The sequence below is a fragment of the Typopeltis vanoorti genome, chromosome 13 (genome assembly GCF_054136105.1).
Source record: "Typopeltis vanoorti isolate ZY-2024b chromosome 13, IOZ_Tvanoo_1.0, whole genome shotgun sequence".
NCBI classification, from domain to species: domain Eukaryota; kingdom Metazoa; phylum Arthropoda; class Arachnida; order Uropygi; family Thelyphonidae; genus Typopeltis; species Typopeltis vanoorti.
This window is the reverse complement of record NC_143561.1, coordinates 28194809-28215394: the sequence shown is the minus strand read 5'-3', so window position 1 is coordinate 28215394 and position 20586 is coordinate 28194809. Positions and strand designations below refer to the sequence as shown.

The 20586-nt window shown below is 37.6% G+C and overlaps 2 protein-coding genes across 2 annotated transcripts in view; both read left to right on the top strand.

Moving 5' to 3' along the window:
- The window catches only part of LOC150100013 (ABC transporter ATP-binding protein/permease wht-1-like), a 142719-nt gene extending 133559 nt beyond the window's left edge, over window positions 1-9160 (top strand). Inside the window, exon 7 of the mRNA XM_090403194.1 lies at window positions 8689-9160. Within this exon, the coding sequence (XP_090259320.1) occupies window positions 8689-9160 (472 nt within the window). The remainder of the gene's footprint in view (window positions 1-8688) is intronic.
- A 2669-nt stretch (window positions 9161-11829) lies between these two features.
- Window positions 11830-20586, top strand: part of LOC150100012 (protein white-like) — a 246751-nt gene continuing 237994 nt past the window's right edge. The window contains exon 1 of the mRNA XM_090403080.1: window positions 11830-11903. Coding sequence (XP_090259206.1) covers window positions 11865-11903 — 39 coding nt within the window. The 5' untranslated portion in view covers window positions 11830-11864. The remainder of the gene's footprint in view (window positions 11904-20586) is intronic.

The following is a 20586-nucleotide window of genomic DNA, read 5'->3' as shown; positions in this document are numbered from 1 at the left end:
TGACTACCATCTATCTCCACCATGACCTATTCTGTGCCTCTCTTCTGCATTCCTCATATGAGAGATAGGTCCAGTCTTTGTCTTCCTCTCCTTCTCTTTCCCACAACAGTTCCTTTGAGAAGTATCCTTTATGGACAGTTATGTCCCAGAATATGTCTGAAATAGCAAACTTTTCTCTTTTTAATTTCTTTTATCAGGCTCCTGTTTATGCCTACCATCACTAGTGCCTCTTCATTTGTCTTTCCATGATATCCTCATAATTCTTCGCAGCATCCACATTTCAGAGGCCTCCAGTTTTTTCACACTCAGATTGGAGAGTGTCCATGTCTCTAGTCCGTATAATAATGTGGGCCATATGTAACATTTGGAGAATCTTAGTCTTGTTTTCAGATTTAATTCTCTAGATGTCAGTAGATATTTCGTATTGTTCAAAGTTGACCTTGCAATTTGAATCCTTTTTCTAATTTCATCTTCTGTCCTGCCTTTCTCTGGGATCAAGTGTCTGAGGTATGTGTATGTGTGCACCTGTTCTAATTTATTTCCTTTTATATTGATGCATTGTTTTGGTATTTCCTTTTCTCTTGAAATTATCATGATTTGTGTCTTTTTAAAGTTGAAACTGAGGCCATACTGTTCGCTGTACTTGAGGGTTTCCTCTATAAGAGTCTCGAGGTCATATTTGTTTTCAGCTAGAAGAACAGTGTCATCTGCATATCTTAGGTTATTAATATTTCTACCCCCTACAGTGATTCCTTTGAGGTTATTAATTTTATCAAATATTTCTTCTGTGTACAGGTTAGAGAAAATCGGAGACAAGACACAGCCTTGTCTCGCACCTTTCTGAACTGAGAATTCTCTAAGGTCTGTCTATTTATTCTCAAAGATGCAGTCTGTTCCCAGTGAAGATTAGTTATTAGCCTAATGTCTTTTCTGTCCATGCCTATTTTTGAAAGGATTTCAATTAATTGCTCATGTTGAACATTGTGGAATGCCTTTTTTGTAATCTATGAAGCAGAGGTATAGATCTTTTTGTTTTTCTAGATATCTTTCTATGATGGTTCTGAAATTGAAAATACCTTCTCTTGTATCTACATTTTCCTTGAAGCCACTTTGTGTATCATTTATTTCTGTGTTTATTTTTCTTTTATTTCTTTCAAGAATAACATATAGGAGGACTTTTGATATGGACAATTGTGAGGACTTGACTGATGAGGCTAATTCTTCACATCTTGTAGCTTTTCTTTTCTTGGGAATTGGAACAAAAATTGAGTGATTAATATCTTTGGATAGAAATCCGGTCTCGTATATCTTATTGTATAAATCTGTTATAAATTTCAGTCCTACTTCATCGAGAGCCCTCAACCATTCTGCCAAGATATCGTCTATTCCTGCAGCTTTATGTGGTTTTAGTTTTCCGATGGCATTTTGAACTTCACAAAGTAAAATGGGTGATCCTTCTAAATCAGTCTGTTTGGGAATATCATTTCTTTGTTGCTCGTATAATTTCCTTGTGTATTTAATCCATCTTTCCATGATTTCTTTTTTATTCATTAGAATATGGTCTCTTGAGTCTCTAATGAAACGTGCATGATTTGCTGTATTTGACTTGTTTGTCATTTCTCTGATCTTTTCATACATTTCTCTACTTCTGTGTTTTTTATGTCTGTGCATTTATTCTTAATCCATTCCTTCTTTGGCTTTCCTGCATTCTTTTTCATTTCTTTATTTATGCTTTTATATTCAGGTTTGTTCTTTAACTTTTTTTTTTGTTCCATCAACTTTAATATTTTTTCCTTTATCCAAGGTTTATTCCCTTCCCTTTTTAATTGTGGAAGTGTATTTTTGGCTGCTTTGTTGATTCTATTCTTGAATGTTTACCAGTTCATGTTAATTTCATCAATTGATGTTCTATTTTCTGTGTGAGTTGTGGTGTCAGACTTGTTAAGGGATTATGTGAACTCTTTTATAAAGCAGTCTTTAACTTCTTGGTTGTTAAGTGAGTCTGAGTTATAAGTTTCTCTTATGAATGGTTGGCTTGGTATCTTAAGTTTTATTTTGATTTTTCCAACCACTGGGTTGTGGTCCGATCCTATGTCTGCTCCGGAATATGTTTTTGTTTGGGTTATTGCATTTCAGAATCTTTTGCTTATTATTATATTATTATTATTATTATTCTTATTACCCAAGACCTCATGGAGTCAAAGACTCATCCAGGAGGTCTTTTATCATACACACTGCACAGCTGCAGACACCACACTCTCAGGCAAGGCATTCCAATCATTCACAACTCTGCATGAAAAAAACCAGCTTCTTACACCCTCTTTATACAGTTTCCAGGGATGACCTCTGGTTCTCCCCCCGATCTCAGACTATTTTCTGTAGAACCTCTCCAGCATTGATCTCTATCATATCACAGATATGATAGAGACCTACAAGTTAGATCTCTATCATATCTACCCCTCTTCCTCCTGTTCAGCAGACTCTGCAAGTTGCATCTTCTCAATCTTTCCTCATACTCGACATTCCAGAGGTTAGAAACTACATTAGTCAGTCACCTCTGGACTCTTTCCAACATCCCTTCGTCCTTCTGAAAAACCATGTGACCAAATCTGGGCACAATAGTCCATGAGTGGCCTAATCAAAGCTTATACAATGAAACAAGAATCTCCCTACTTCTACACGTCATTGTCCTCCTCATCTTTTCCAGAAGCCTTTGTGTTGTCTTCACAATTTTGGCTATGTGTCCCCTAAATTTCAGATCCTTATCCACTATCACCCCCCCACTCGTATTTTTCTTATTTCCTCCACCTCCAACAGTATCTCTTATTTCCTCCACCTCCAACAATATATCCTCACCAAGCATAAATACTGCATCCCATTTTTGTTTTCCAAATTTTAAAACCTTACATTTTGCAACATTGAACTTATATCTCCATTCCAGTGCCCAATCACTCAATTTATTCAAGTCTTCTTGTAAGGCCACACATCTTCTCTGCACTTCATGGTTCATCTCAACTTTGCATCATCTGCAAACAACTGAATATCTCCATCCAAATCTTCTCCAATATCATTAACATATAAGTTAAACAGCAATAGCCCTAAAACAGATCCCTGAGACACACAACTAGTAACTTTTCTTTTTCTGGATATCACTCCATCATACACAACTTGTTGATACCTATCAGATAGCCAGTCTTTAATCCTATGCACCAATCTAATATCCAACCCCATCTGCTCTAGTTTGATTATCAACTTATCATGTGGCAATCTATCAAAAGCCTTTGTGAAATCTAAGTATATTACTGTGTATCCTTCTCTTCTGTCCATGGAAGCAGTCACCTTATTTTAATAAGTAAGTAGATTACTAAAACATGACTTCCCTTTAGCAAATGCATGCTGTCCATCAAAGATAATACCACTGTTGTTTACCCAATTCTGGTTCCTAGTTCTCACAAGCTTCTCCAACAGCTTAATTACAACACCTGACACAGATAGGCCTATAGTTTTGATGCTTTAGTTCTCTCATGTCCTTTATGAAGTGGCACAATCTTGCTCTCCTTCCACTCCTTATGAACTTGACCGAGTGCAAGACTCATATTAAAAAAAGGCCGGCGTTAACTCCCTGGCAGATTCTTTCAGAATACATGGTGATATCCCACAGCCTTATTTACATCTAGTTTGCTCAATTCCCCATACACCTCTTGCTCACTTACACCTACCTCGCCATCATCAACTGCTCTCAATCTCTCCATGAAGTCACATTCACAAGATTGAAAGACCTTTATGAACTGCTCATTAAGTATCTCCACCACACCTTCTGCAACAGCTGTCTTTATCATTTTCTCCAGTCAATGTCATCCTTCCATAATCATTCTTTCTTTTGCTGGCTACATATTGAAAGAACTCCTTAGGATTCTTTTTTGGCTTGATTAGTTAACTGCTCTTCATATGTCACTTTTTCTACCCTTACCAACCAAGTCACCCATCTTGCCTAGTCTTTTGTAGTTAGTCCTCATGGAATTGGTTATTTCCACTTCTCTTATGCTGCCTCCATAATGCCCCTTTTCTCTGTATTGCATGCTTAATCTCTTTATTCATCCATTTCACACCTACCTTATTTAACCTTCTCACCCTTGGAATACATTTAGACATTGCATCTACTAGATAGTTTTTGAAAATCCCCCAAGCTGCATTGATCTCTTTTCCAGCTAACTCCTCATTCCATGCTACACCTACTAGCTGTCTCATGAGCTCTTCATAATCATCCCCCTTGTAGTTCCACATATACTCTTTTATTACAGAGGTCCTCACACTGCTGGCAACAACCCAGGTAATCACCTCATGGTTGCTCTCACCAATTGGTGGGTGATTTGACACTTCCTTTATAATTGCATCCTCTGATGAGATGACCAAACCCAAGACCCTCAATCCTGATGTGCCCTCTGTTACATACTGTCTGAGGTAGTTATCCCTCAAAAACTCAAGGAACTCATTTTCTTTACTCCCAGTTATTCTTTTCTTAATTGCTTGTCTAATTTGATTATGCATTTCATTATCACTACCATCCACATTACCAGGTCTATAACAACATTCAATGAAGTATTTCATTCCATTCACTTCTGTCACATCATACTGCCTCAAAACCACTGACACTATTTTTCATCTTGCATTTCTACTTTGTATAGACAATTTCATTTCTATAGATGTCCCCAGGTCTTTTCCATGTATATAGGCTCCTGGGGGGGATGTTTAAATAGTGTGTTGGCAATTATTAGGTCATTGGTTTCACAGAATTTAATTAATCTTTCATTTCTGGTTCCAAGCCCTTGGTTTCCCATGCAAAATTAGATTTTTTCTGAGCCCACTTTAGCATTTTGGTTACCCATCATTATAATAATATCATCTGACTTAGCACTTGAGATGGCCATTTAGATGTCTTCATAAAATTTATCCAAATCTTCATCTGGGTGGTCTTGGGTTGGAGCATTATGCTTGAATAATATACAAATTGAATATTATTCAAGCAATGGTTGTGCAGTTATTTTGGCTGTTATGATTCTGTCATTTATGGGCCAATAACCATGTAGAGATTTTGCAATTCTATTATTTAGGACAAGCGCTACTCCGTTAACATGTAAGTCACTGCCAGAGTAGATTATAATGTGATTTTTTTCTTATTATTATTCCTGTATCTGTCCTCCTCACTAATACTTGCAATATGAGCCTTCATCACTTCTAATTTCTGGATTAATTTGTCTAATTTGCCTAGCTCATAGAGTGTTCTGATGTTCCATGTACTATTTTCAAGAGATTACTCCTGGTTTTCAGACAAGGACATCTGAGAATATCTTCCCTGGAGGTTTGGGATATCATCTTCATACGCTACCTTAGTAGTTCTTGTCTTACAATTCCCAGTTTCAAGTTTTTTTCCTCTGTAGCTATAAGAGCTGATGGTTGCAAGGATCTCAACCACATCTGTAACTTCACATTGTGACATGGTGTGTTTCATGGTTGACAATGGATAAATACTTGATGAGGCTCCAATCTCTTCCACAGCGGCTGGCCACAAGTCCTTAGATGTCAGGAGCATACCCTCGATGTGCCGCACATCTTGCTGTCATGCCCTTGATCAGTCAACGTTGATTCTTCTGCCATCTTTGTCATTCCAGACTTCGTGCACATAAAGATTGACATTCCCTATTTACAGCATTCTATTTTGTTGATACTCTCTCATTGAGATTCTAAAATATCCTAAAAACCTCCAATTCATCCACTTCTGTTCAGACATTATCTCACATAGATTAAAGCAGTAACCTTACTAGAACAATATATGCTTGCAAAGTAGTAACTCAACTATTTTATCCGCTTCTGTCTCCTTGTGACCATCATCACTCATTAAGGTTAATCTTCAATAGTTATTCTTCCTCTTACTTGCACATAAAGAAAGAACTGTTTGGGATTTCCTTCAGCCTGCTTGGCTAAATTCTTCTCATAATCTGACATTGCCTCCCTTGCCATGCTGATCACCTTTCTTGCCTGAGCCTTGTACTGTTCATGAGTTTGCAGGTCACCTTTCTCTTATATACCCTCCACAGCATGTTCTTCTTCTGCAGCTCATGCTTAATGATATTACTCAATCATCATACTCCTACCTGATTAACTCTTCTTACCCTAGGTAGACAATTTAATACTGCTTCCTCAACTAAGATCCTTAACTATATCCCATGCACTACTAACATCCTTACCCTACAGTTTATGACATGGTACAGATTTAAGATTTTTCTTAAGCATGTCATAATCACCTGCCTTATAGTTCCACAAATACCCCAAGTCAAGACAGCATGGTCACCAATTGGAGGTAATGTTCTCACCTTGGTTATGGATAGCTCTTCTGATCCTATGACCAGGTCGAATACTCTCCCACTCCTAGTCCCCCTCCATCATATGCTGTCTTAAGTAATTATCCCTCAACAGGTGTATAAATGCTATTTCCTTTCTGCCATGTGATCTTTCTTCCTTCCAGTCTATATCTCCATAGTTGAAGTCCCCCATAATAATCACTCGACCTGTACTCATTGTGCTAATTTGGTGATGCATGTCTTTCAGATCATCTGTAGAACTCCCAGACCTACAGCAACAACCAAATGAACAGTCACCCTCCTGCCTGTCTTCTATTCTTTTTGGTTGCGATTCATCTGCTATCATCAGCAGTGCTCCTTCCCCTCCCCATCCTCTCTTCTCTATCTTCCCTGGTGAGGTTATACTAACCAATGCCAAAACCTCCTCCTCTCCCTTCCTGTTACTTCTGGCATTAGTATATAGAAACAGCAACATCCCTTTATTCCCCCACCTACCTTTACTTTCCGAATTGGCTGCCCTATTCAATATTTTTGCTTAAGAGACTAGATTCCTCACTTGGTCATTCTTACCCTCACTCATTTCACAGGTTCCTTCACAAAAACTTACTTGCTTCCACCCTAATTGCTTAAGTTTCCCTGAATCTGCATGTCAGCATGCTTGGTGAACAAAGCTCTCTCCAGATGCTTGACACAAAACCATTCAGATGCAGTCCATCTGCATTGTACAAATACTTCTTTCCATCAAACAGAAACTACAGATCCGCAAACTATACATCATCCTTTTGCACAATCTACGTATAGACTTATTGCTATGAATGCCCTCCTCCTCAGTTCACCTCTATCATGGCTTGGTAGAGACTTACAATCTTCACCTTCTCGCTCTTCAGTTTTGCCTCGTTTAACAACTCCTTTACATCTTCCCCTCATAGAATACTTGTTGCCTCTTGAATAATTGGTACCAACCAAGACAATCATTTCCTTCAACTTACCTTTTTTGCATCCGGATGACGTGGCTAATATCATGAATTTTTGCTCCCAGGAAACACGGTAGCAGAGTTGGTTTGATTGCTCCTGCCACGATGTTCCTGCAAGTGTTGAATTGGATATTGACCTTAGAGGTGTGTGTTGTGTGTGTGCATGTGTGCATTGATCAACCACATAGATGCACAATATTTGGCAGAGGCATAGACCATGCTGATAGCTATAATCCAGAGCAACTCTGCTGAGGCTCCCCACAATATGCTGACAAGCTTATGCAAGTTGTTGTGGAATGGCAGTTTAGCAGTTTTTAGCAATTTGCTAAAAACTTCTAAACTAGGTGAGCACCCTCTGTGGACACCTGTTGGCAGCATAGGATGTAAACTGGGATCTTGAAGTATTAGTGTTTCCCATATTTTTGGAAGTTTCTGTGTGCTCACCCAGCCACCCAAATTTCTTGATTTTTTAATCCCCTCAACCATTTGTAGGGTTCATGTAAAATGCAGCAACCTCCTTCGATGCCAGTGCCTCACTTGTCACTGACCTCTGTGATGTTATTCTGTCTAGTTTGTCTAGAATACCTTGGGACACCTTCCATGGTCTAGAGCAGTGCTTCTCAACCGGGGTTCCGCGAGAAATAATAATGAATAGCAGTGGCAAATAAATGAACTTAAACAGTGGAAGAAAATAATAAACGTTCTCTGAAAGGAATAAATTGGAGTTTGCGTTAGTGTATTAACTCCCACTAGGATGCAAGGCAATGCTGTCTGTGATCCACTTATCATATGGCAACTGGAGCTAGTTCTAGGTCTAGCTATTTTCACTTATGAGTCAGTGCAAGCAAGAAATGCGAAGCGCATTCAGTTTCTTATCAATCCTATGTGTTTTCTAGTGTTTTGTGCTTCAGTTTTATTAGTCTAATTTTGATTTATCATCTTTTTTACATTTTTTATTTTATAGAAATTTCTAACCGTTAAAATGTGGAAATTTTTGAAGAGAAAAAATCCAGACAATTCTGAAGAGGCTAGTGATGAAGAATTAGAATCTCATACCGAATTTTAAAACACAAATACAAAAACGAATACAAAAAAGGTTTTCATCTTTACAATGAAAATTACTTATCATTGGGCTTTACATTGACTAGTGATCCGGATTGTCCTCTTCCACTGTGTCTCGTCTGTGGCAAACAACTTTCAAATACAGCAATGGCTCCAGCCAAATTGAAAAGACGTTTCACAAAAAATCACAATGATATGGAAAAATAAAAGTGCTGATTACTTTAAAACGCTATTGCAATCTCGAAAGAAACAGAGTGCAGTTTTTATGTTTTTATGAATAAATTTGGTGTCAGTGAAAAGGCTCAGGAAGCAAGTTATTTGGTAGCAGAAATTAATACACAGAAAAGGAAAAGTCACACGGTTGGTGAGAAGCTAATAATGTCAGCATGTAAAATTATAGTGGGTAAAATGTTGGGACAAGATGCAGTACATGAAATTGAAAATATTCCACTTTCAAACAGTACGATAAGTCGACGTATCCATGATATATCAAATGACGTCGAAGAGGTTTTGTGTGATAAACTGAAAAATAGCAGTTTTTCCATCCAAGTTGATGAGTCATCAAATCTTACCAATAACTGTTACATTGTAGCTTTTGTAAGATTTGTTAATGAGGGTGAAATTCAAAAAAACTTTCCCTGTTGTAAAGAATTACCTAAGACAAGCAGAGGAATATATATATTCAATATTTTATCCTCATATCTGAAAACAAAAGGTCTTTCTTGGAAGAACTGTATTGGCATCTGTACTGATGGTGCTCCATAAGAGGTTTTGTTTCTCATGTAAAAAAAGAAAATGCTGATGTTGTCTCAACACGCTGTTTTATTCACAGAGAAGTGTTGATGTCAAAATCTCTTCGAGATGAACTGAAAAAAGTTTTTGATGATACCACAAAAATGGTTAACTTCATTAAACAAAGGCCAGTTTACTCCAGAATGTTTAAAAATCTGTGAGAAAACCTGGACAAAGAGCATATAAATCTTTTGCTCTATACAGAAATCTGGTGGCTAAGTAGAGGAAAAGTCCTAAATAGGGTGCTTGAGCTAAAAGATGAATTGCAAAGATATTTTCAAGAAAACAATAAACAAGATTTTGCCAAGTGTTTTGAAGATCAAAAGTGGGTGCAGATGCTAGCCTATTTAGCTGACATTTTTCATTACATTAATATGCTGAACAAGTCACTGCAGAGTCCTGGAGAAAATATATTAACTTCAAGTGACAAGATTCTTGGATTTAAAAGAAGGCTGAATCTTTGGAAAAAATAATGTTGCAAAAGGGAATCTTGATATGTATCAATTACTGGTGGGGCTTAAATAAAGAAAGATATCATCAAATTTCAAGTCTTATTGTAACCCACCTGGAAGAACTGATGATAAAAATCGAACATTATTTTCCGTCCCTTCCAACACAAATGTATGATTGGGTGAGAGATCCATACTCAGAATCTTCTGCTCATCCTGAGAACTTGACCTTAAGAAAAGAGGAAGAACTTTGTGGGCTGCAATCTGATCATACATTCAAGATGAGATTTATTGACCTATCCCTGGACAAGTTCTGGATTTCTGTTAAAGAAGAGTATTCCACTATTCATAGGAAAGCAATAAATATATTGCTGCAGTTTTCAATGTCTTATATGTGTGAGCAAACTTTTTCTTGTTTGACAAGTATTAAAAGCAAAGACAGAAATAATCTCCTTTCTGTTGAAGATGAAATCCGTGTTTGTTTATCTAAAATCTGACCTCGAATTAAGTATTTGTGTATCAAAAGACAAGCACAGGTTTCATATTAGAAAGTTTAACTTTATTTTGTTTTCCTCATGATCTTTAAATTCATAAATAATAAAGAAACATACTAACAATGATATACAATAATTATTATGTAGGGGTTCCCTTCAACATGGATATTATTTCAAGGGTTCCGCAAGGGCAAAAAGGTTGAGAAACGCTAGTCTAGAGCATTGGTTCCCAACCGGTGATACACATACCCCCATGGGCACATGCTGGGCCATTCAGGGGCATGAAAAATAATCAGTAATGGCGTAAAAACCTCATTTCCACTATTTTACATTAAGACAGGCACTGAACAAAAGTGTCAGTATTTAAAAACATCTATTTAAAAAAAAGGGGTACAATTTATAGAAATGGTTCTCGTGGAAAGTCTTAGACGTTGGTTATACATTCTTACTAAATAGCTTAAGGAAATTACAACGTACAATAGAATATACATTAAAATAAATTTTAATACACTTCCAATATTTCGGAAAATTCAGGTTGACATTATCACAGGAACTTAAATACAAGACACGTGCACGCAAGCACAACACACAGTAAATGAGGAACGAAGCAGGAAGCTATTCTTTCTCCTAAAAGTCCTGATGGTGTGCCCCTAGCGGGCAATGTTGGTATTCTTTGCCGATTGGGCTGAAGGTCTTCTTGCAGACCATGCACTGGATACCCACCATAGAATACGGTGGAAGAAAGCCACGATAATACACCGTAGTAAATTCAAATACGAAAGGCCATTCATGGCATCAGCCTCAGCCCTAAGAAACAATCCAAACCTAAACAAATTTAGGTGCATGAGACTGCCCAAAATTTGGGAAACCTACATCAGAAGACCTTCAGCCCAATCGGCCAAGAATACCAATATTGCCCGCTAGGGGACACCATCAGGACTTTTAGGAGAAAGAATAGCTTCCTTCTTCGTTCCTCATTTACTGTGTGTTGTGCTTGCGTGCACGTGTCTTGTATTTAAGTTCCTGTGATAATGTCAATGTGAATTTGCAGAAATATTGGAAGTGTATTAAAATTTATTTTAATGTATATTCTATTGTACGTTGTAATTTCCTTAAGCTGTTTAGTAAGAATTTATAGAAATGGGTTTAAAAGGGGTACACAAGTAGAAAAAGTTTGGAAACCACTGGTCTAGAGGAATCGCCCATGATGTATTCAGGTGGTTATCTCAGCCACAGGAGCCCAAAACACTAGGGGGGGGGGTCATGATGTTTTTGCTCATCTGTGTATATATCGCTATTCACAGTCCCTCCTATTACATTAACACCACTTAGCAGCCTCCTAGCATAATAGTGACAGCAAGCTTACTCAGAAGTTTACTAATGAATTATCATTGACTAGAAATCTGTTTCAAGATATCACTACTGAAAAAGTATTCAGTTTTATTTAAAAACTGAATATCTAATATCAATTCTTGACAAATTATATTAACACCCAGTTATTCTGTTCAAACTATCTATTCAAACTAGATGAAAGAGAGAGACAGATCATGTGTTTGAATGCATTCCACCAGTTATCTCTTCGGTTATAATTGATAATTACTTGATAATTAATGTCATTTAAATATATTACTAATGTGAATTATAACTGAATGGGCACAGTAAAATAAAAATTGATTTCAAGTTATTTGCTTATAGAGAGTGAATGAAAAATATATTTCTGAACAAGGTACATATATGAATGAGATATTGGAAACAAGGGAGTCAGATACAAAAGTAAGTATGCAAAATTTAAATAAATAAAGACACACATAATCAAAGCTTTAGGAATGAAATTCATTGTATAAGATAAAATGAGTAAATGAATTTAATTATTACTTCCAATATTCTACCAAAATCAACCTTTGTATCATCAGGTAAATGATCTGGTGTTACATGCACTGCCTGGAAAGAAGTCAACGGACGCCATATTGCAAGGAACAACCAACCATCACATCCACCTTAATAAGATGTAGGACCTCCCTAGAAGCAATACCTATAGGCTTACTTTCCAGAAGCATATGATAGCGATGAATGGAAATTTCTGACAATTCTTCCTGTATATACAGGGTGTTCGGGATAAATTTGACATATTTATAATTAATTATATTTTTCCGTAAGTTACATGTATTAACACACACTTCTCTTCATTTAAAAGTTTGGACCCTTCTTCATTCATATACAAGATGTCAGAAAGGATGGATAGCTGGAACCCACCTGAATCATGGAAGAGAATAACTTGTATCATGATGATTCGTGCCCGCCATCAAAATAAGGATATTACGACTGCTGCCCAATGCTCCCTGAATACAGTAAAAACAATCAGGCATGAACTAGAGACTTGCAATGGTGACTACGAGGATGTAGCAAGAAGAAAGATCCCTAGCAGACGATCTGATTGCATTCGTACAGCAGAATTCCTCGCAAATCTGCAGGAACAGGTGTTGAAGAACCCTGGCATTGGAATTCGGGCTTTGTTCGTGGAGTTGCTAACTGTAGTCAAGCCCTGGATAACAAGGGTAGCCAATGGTAGGCCGTATGTATGGCAGCAGGATTCGGCCCCTTGCCACACCTCTGGGAAAAGTCAAAAATGGTTGTCTGAAAATTTCTACGACTTCACCAGTCCAAATGTTTGGCCTCCAAACTCCCCAGACCTTAACCCCATGGATTATTTTGTATGGGGCGCAGTTGAAAAAGACACCAATCGCACTTCCAGTAATACAAAAGCCCAGTTAATGGATAAAATTAAAACAGTTTTTGCGGCCCTTCCCAGGGAGACTGTAGCATCAGCTTGTTCGAGGTTCCGAAGCAGAATTGAAGCTGTGATTGATGCTAATGGTGGTTATTTTGAGTAAATCTTGTTGATAGTATTGTAATTAACTCTGCCTGTAATGTTTTTTTGTCAATTCATTAAATTTAATAGATACAAAGAAGATTTTCTTTTTCCTTACGAAACTGTCAAATTTATCCCGAACACCCTGTATGTGATGAAGTCCTGGGCTGTTGTGGGGCAGATGTTCCTCGACCTCACTTGATACTCCAGTTCATCCCACAGATGTTCAATAGGGTTCAGATCAATGCTTTGTGCAGTCCAGTAAAGTCTGCTAACATTTATGTCCACAAATCACATAATTACAGCAGCAGCCTTATGACACAGTGCATTGTCTTGTTGAAAGAGACAATGGTCAGTTCCTTAGGAATGCCACAAAGTAGGAAGCATTCCACTGTTCGGAATGTTCGGATACCTCTTGAAGTTTATTAATAATAATAATAATAATAATAAGACTCATGGAGTCAAAGACTCATCTAGGGAGGTCCTTTTATCACACACACACAGCTCATCATACCGTGCCTTCAACACGTTCAAACTCCTTGCAGACACCACACTCTCAGGCAAGGCATTCCAAATCATTTACAACTCTGCATGAAAATAACCTGCCTCTCACTCCCCTACTCACACCCTCTTTATACAGTTTCCAGGGATGACCTCTGGTTCTCCCCTGATCTCCCACTATTTTCTGTAGAACTTCTCCAGCATTGATCCTATAACAGCCCCTTACCAACCTGTAGGTCTCTATCATATCTCCCTTCTTCCTCCTGTCCACCAGACTCTGCCAATTACATCTTCTCAATCTTTCCTCATTCTCGACATTCCAGAGGTCAGAAACTACCTTAGTCAATCGCCTTTGGACCCTTTCCAACATCTCTTCATCCTTCTGAAAACCAGGTGACCAAATCTGGGCACAATAGTCCATGTGTGGCCTAATCAAAGCCTTATACAACGGAACAAGAATCTCCCTACTTCTACACATCAGTGTCCTCGACATCATTCCCAGAAGTATTTGTGTTGTCTTCACAATTTTGGCTATGTGTCCCCTAAATTTTCGATTCTTATCCACTATTATCTCCAGATCTCTTATTTCTTCCATTTCTTATTTCTATTAAATTCTGCATCCCATATTTGTTTTCCAAATTTTAAAACCTTACATTTTGCAACATTGAACTCACATCTGAATTTCCATGCCCAATCACTCAATTTATTCAAGTCTTCTTGTAAGGCTACAACATCTTCACTATTGTTCATGGTTCATCCTGACTTTGCATCATCTGCAAACAACTGAATATCTCCATCCAAATCTTCAGCTACATCATTAATATACAAGTTAAACACTAATGGCCCTAAAATGGACCCCTGAGGCACTCCACTAGTGACCTTTCTTTTCCTGGACATCATTCCCCCATACACAACCTGCTGATACCTATCAGATAGCCAGTCTCCAATCCAATGCACTAATCTAATATCCAACCCCATCTGATCTAGTTTGACTATCAATCCATCATGAGGCACTCTATCAAAAGCCTTTTGCAAAATCCAAGTATATCACTGTGTATCTTTCTCCTGTGTCCAACGAAGCAGTCGCTTTATTGTAATAAGTAAGTAGATTACTAAAACATGGCCTCCCTTTAGCAAATCTATGCTGTCCATCAAAGATAATACCACTGTTGTCAACCCAATTCTGGTTCCTAGTTCTCACAAGCTTCTCTAACAGCTTAACTACAACACCTGACACACAGATAGGCCTATGGTTTGATGCTTCAGTTCGATCACCTCCTTTATGAAGTGGCACAATCTTGCCCTTCTTCCACTCCTTAGGGACTTGACCGAGTGCAAGACTCGTATTAAAAAAATATGTCAAGACAGGTGTCAACCCCTGGCACATTTCTTCAGAATATGTGGTGATATATTAACAAGTCCCACAGCCTTATTAGCATCTAATTTACTCAACTCCCCATACACCTCCGGCTCACTTACAGTCAGTCTCTCCTCCCCATCATCTACTGCTCTCAATCTCTCCATAAAGTCACATTCACAAGATTGAAGACCTTTATGAACTACTCATTAAGTATCTCCACCACACGTTCTGCAACAGCTTTTCTTTATACCATTTTCTCCAGTCAATGTCATCCTTCCATAATCATTCTTTCTTTTGCTGGCTACATATCGAAAGAACTCCTTAAGATTCTTTTTCACTTCATTAGCTAACTGCTGTTCATACCTCTCTTTAGCTACCCTCACCAACCAAGTCATCCTCCTTGCCTGGTCTTTGTAGATCTCATGGAATTATTTCCACTTCTCCTATGCTGCCTCCACAATGCCCTCTTTCTCTGTATCACATACTTAATCTCTTTATTCATCCATTTCACACTTAGACTAGATAGTTTTTCACACATCTACTAGATAGTTTTTGAAAATCTCCAAAGCTGCTTGATCTCTCTTCCAGCTAACTCCTCATTCCATGTTACACCCTCAAGCTGTGTCCTGAGCTCTTCATAATCACCCCCCCCCCCTTGTAGTTCCACATATACCCTTTTCTCACAGAAGTCCTCACACTGCTGGCAACCATCCAGGTAATCGCCTCATGGTCACAAGCTTCTCCAACTTTGTTATTTTTTATTGATAATATATCACCAGGAGTTCAATGTTTGTGGTGCCACAAACAGAAGTCTGAGATCAAACAAGAAAAAAACAGGACCATATCATCTCACTGCAACCTTTAAATTTCATAGTTGTGGTTAGCACTCTGGTAAGAGACATTCACCAGGCATCCACCACACCCACCTATACTTCCACTATACTTCCACTATATGCATGTTGGTTTAGGTTTGCATATCGTGGTCAACCAGGAAAACACATGTTGTTAGCCTCTATTTTGAATGTTTTTGTGCAGATATGTGTTCCAGTTGATGCCCAAAACTCCACATTCAGTGTATCAGCTGACGAATGTCAGTTTTTACATAGTGCCCTACAGTCAATGCAATTGCTACTGCACATTCACTGTGGGGTGGCACTTGCAGTTGATGCTCTAGCCTTCCATCTTGGTATAGTATTACTAATTGATAAACTGAATTTGTCAACAATTTGCCGAACAGATAGGCCTTCAACATGGCACAATGCCTCTTCCTATCACAATGCCTCTTCCAAACTCCATCAGTTCCTTTCTCACATTCATTTTGCCCAGATACAGTTACATTGATTTGTATCATATTCCTACATTTATACCAGCTACAAACACATGACTCATTACATGGCACAATGTGCTTTGCCCATCAGGGTGTCTGTTGACTTCTTTTCAAGCGGTGTATATGTGCATGCAGGAACTACATGAGTTAAGTGAGACTGAAATAAAGAAACAATTGTAGGCTTAAAGTCCTAATTTGCATTCAGACTTGAATAGGTATTCTTGGTTGTTTTGTTGATTGCCTGAGGATGAGTGTTTCCCAGTTGTGAGGTGGTTCAATGCATTCATAATTTTGAAGTCAGGATTGTTTTTTTTTAGAACAGAGGCAGATTTAAGGAATAAGTTATTTGTGCTTGTATTGCTTCAGTAAAGTAAGGTAGCATTTTCCACTGGATCCTGCTACAGGTAAACAAGGCATGGTCTTTAAGTCCTATGGTATTATGGGTATGGTCCTACCTGTTCATTTTCTGTACCAGTGTACTGTTCCCTGACCCTGGTGAAATATTTTAATCCATTTACTTATTAGATCTTCTAGAGTATAGGATATGTTACAACTGCAGGGTGCTGATTAGACAGTAGGTAGATCTAAACATTATAGTTTGTCTTTAACAGGACTGATAAGGGATGCTAATTTTTTTCTGTGGTTTGAAAGTGGTCACCAGAATGTATTTTTTCATCATCCTGAAAGGCTTTTCAGAAGCTCCACAAATATATTGGATAGCAATTGATTTACTACAGCCTCTGTTTGGGATTGGGGGATATGGGGATGTTAATGTTTTTTTGTTTTTTTTTGATTTGACAGCAATTATAGCGACTTGTTAAAAAGATATTGAATATTTTATTGACCTCAGAAGTGAATTTGCAAATACATTGTCATCAGAGAAATTAACACTTTTGCTTTGATGACAAAGGGTTATGCCATCATCCCCTGTTAGGAGGGTGATGGTATGACAGCTGATAGAAATACATTTACAGTATATGAGGGTGGTCTGAAAATTTCACCGCCTCAATCATAGATCGCAACCAACACTATTGGCAAGAATTTTTTTTCTAAGTTGGCACATCTGTCATAAGCATCCATGTGAAACTGCAAGTCATTCTATCAAGTAATTTGTTTTATACAGCTGTCTGAAGCAAACATGTTGTCTGAATCCCTAGAAATGGATAAAATTTGAGTATGTGCAGTTATAAAATTCTTTGTAAAAGATGGTTTAACGGCAAAAGAAATTCATTCAAAGTTCATAAAAGTTCATGGGCACTCTTCTTCTTTTTCAACAATTAAGAAATGGGCTGCCGAGTTTAAATGTTCCTAGTTTAAATAAGCCTTGAAAATGATCCACGTGAAGGAAATCCAAAAAGTGTAACAACACCAGAAACCATTGATCGAGTGCGCGATATGGTATTGGATGACTGGCAAGTGAAAAGTGTGTGAAATTGCTGAGACTATAGGCATTTCAAAAGAACTTTGCATGAAGAATTGCATATGAAAAAGCTTTTCGCAAGATTTGCTTACAGCAGATCAAAAACGCACTCGCATGAAAATCTCTGAACAGTGCTTGGAGCATTTTAACAAGAATAACACTGATTTTCTGCATCGATTTATTACTATGGATGAAACTTGGATTCACCATTACCTACCAGAATCAAACAGCAGTCAAAACAGTGAACAGAAGCTAGTTGTTCAGCACCAAAGAAGACAAAGTCGGTTCCATCAGCTGGAAAAGTCATGGCATCAGTGTTTTGGGATGCTAAAGGCATTTTGTTTATTAATTATCTTGAAAAGGATAAAACAATAACCGGGGAATATTATTTCAATCTTTAACCAGACTAGACAAAAGAATTCATGAGAAAAGACCCAGTTTGCAGAAGAAAAAAATCATCTTTCATCGACAGTTCACCTGCCCACAAAGGTGTTTTGGCAATGGGAAAATTAAGGGATCTGCACTATGAATTGTTGGAACATCCACCCTATTCCCCAGATTTGGCTCCCTCTGACTTCTATCTCTTCCCAAAACTAAAACTCTTTCTTGCTGGTCAGCGTTTTTCTTCGAATCAAGAGATGATTGCAGCTGTAGAGGGGTATTTTACAGATCTTACCGAGAACCACTACAGGGACGGGATAATGCACTGGAGCATCGCTGGAATAAATGTGTTAGTAGCAAGGGAGATTATGTTGAAAAATAAAAATAATTTTGAATTATAAATTAGTTTTTTCATTGTTAGGCCAAGAACTTTTCAGATCACCTCGTATATCTGTGTGCATTAGTTTTCTGAAGACAGTGAATGTCAAGGCTTCATTAGATTGACATACAATCTGGGTTTCTAGGAACCCAATAATAAGTATTACTGCTCAGGACTAATAGTTGTTTTTGTTGTTGTTATGTGCCATCCAGTCATTTTCGAATCTTGGTGATCCTGTGAACAAAGGCTCTTCATCTCACTCAGCCTTTTGTCCTTTCTTTCAGTAATTATAAGTCCAAGTTGGTAAATTCTTTTATATTGTCCATCCAACTCTTTTCTAGTCTTCCTCTTCTTTTCATTCCCTCAGTCATCTCCAACATAACTGCCTTTTCCAATGATTCATCAGCTTGCACAATATGACCAAAGTACATCAACTTCTGTTTAGTAATCATCATCTCCAAGGAGCATTCTGTTTTTTATATTCTCAAAACTTTCTTATTGGTCATTCTTGTAGTTCATGAGGTTCGTAATTGTCCTCTCCACACACATAATTAAAATGAATCACTTTGCTTTCTATCTTTCTTCTTAATAATCCAGCTTTCACATCCATACATCACTACTGGAAATACCATTGCTTTGACAATTCTAACTTTCATGGCCTTACAACTCTATCTTTCATAGTTTTTGTCAGGTTTAACATCACTTTTTTCCCATGACTGTCCTTTTAATTTCATCTTTTCGTCATTTTTTCATCATTTCAGTTTGGGTTTTGGTTTCATGTTGCGAGTGGTCGTATAATTAGCGCTCATGTGAAATTAGCAATTTTTGTTGAGTTTTTTTTGTTTGTTTGTTTTCATCAGAAAATGAGAGTATTATAGTCTATTAATGTAGATTTTCATGTTTTTAGAGTATTAGTATATTTATAACATTGTTATTGAGATATTTATTGCGATACTGTCGGCATGGTACCATCGTGACGAACAAAGGTGGCAAAGACCACGTTGTGCGGCGATTTTAATTTGTGGGATATTATTCAATGCACTGTATACAAGATGTATGCCTTGAGAAAATTAAAGAATATGGGGAAGAGAAGTGAAATTGGAGAGGGAGAGAGAGAGAGAGCATGTGTTAAGTGTTTTAAAAGTGAGTGTCTGTTAGGTGACAAATGCAAGAAATTCCAACAATAAGACGGAAAATGATGTTAATAATGTTGAATGTGCAGCTGTGGAAACTCAGGAGAATGAAATGGTTATCAATAAAGAAATGGTGAGCTTAAATGTTATCCTTTATAGCACAAAGTGTGAAATTGAAAAACCACACAAGTGGCAAGAGTTTAGCAATGCTGAAAAAAGAAAGAAGCCGGCAATCCAAAAGAATAACAAAGACTAACTGAACAACCAAGAAAAACAAATTCAGAAGAAAATCATGTATGGAGATTTTCTTCTGAATCAGAGTAATCAGAGGAGTACTTAACAAATGTATGACAAAATCATGTTTCTGGGGAGCAAAAATTCACAATATTAGCCACACCATCCGGATGCAAAAAGGTAAGTCGAAGGAAATGATTGTCTTGGTTGGTACCAATGATTTGAGAGGCGAGAAGTATTCTATGAGAGAGGAAGTAAAGGAGTAGTTAGAAGAGGCAAAACTGAAGAGCGAGAAGATGAAGATTGTAAGTCTCCTACCACACTATGATAGACATGAACTGAGGAGGAGGAGGGAATTGATAGTCAATGAGTCTGTACGTACATTGTGCAAAAGGAATGATGTAGAATTTGTGGATCTGTGGTCTCTGTTTGATGGAAAGAAGGATTTGTACAATGCAGATGGACTGCATCTGAATGGTTTTGGTATTAGGTGTCTGCAGAGAGCTTTGTTCACTAAGCATGCTGACATGCAAATTCAGGGAAACTCAAGCAATTAGGGATTTTAAGCAAGTGAGTTTGTGTGAAGGCACCCATGAAATGAGTGAGTGTGAGAATGACCAAGTGAGGAATCTAGTCTCTCAAGCAAAAATATTGAATAGAGTAGTCAATTCAGAAATTAAGGTAGGTGGGGAAATAAAGGAATGTTGCTGTTTCTATATACTAATTCCAGAAGTATCAGGAACAAAAGGGAGGAATTTTTGGCATTGATTAGTGCAACATCGTCAAAAGTTATAAGCATTAGTGAAACTTGGCTAACAGCAGATGATGTAGTTACAGGGATTGAATGTGACA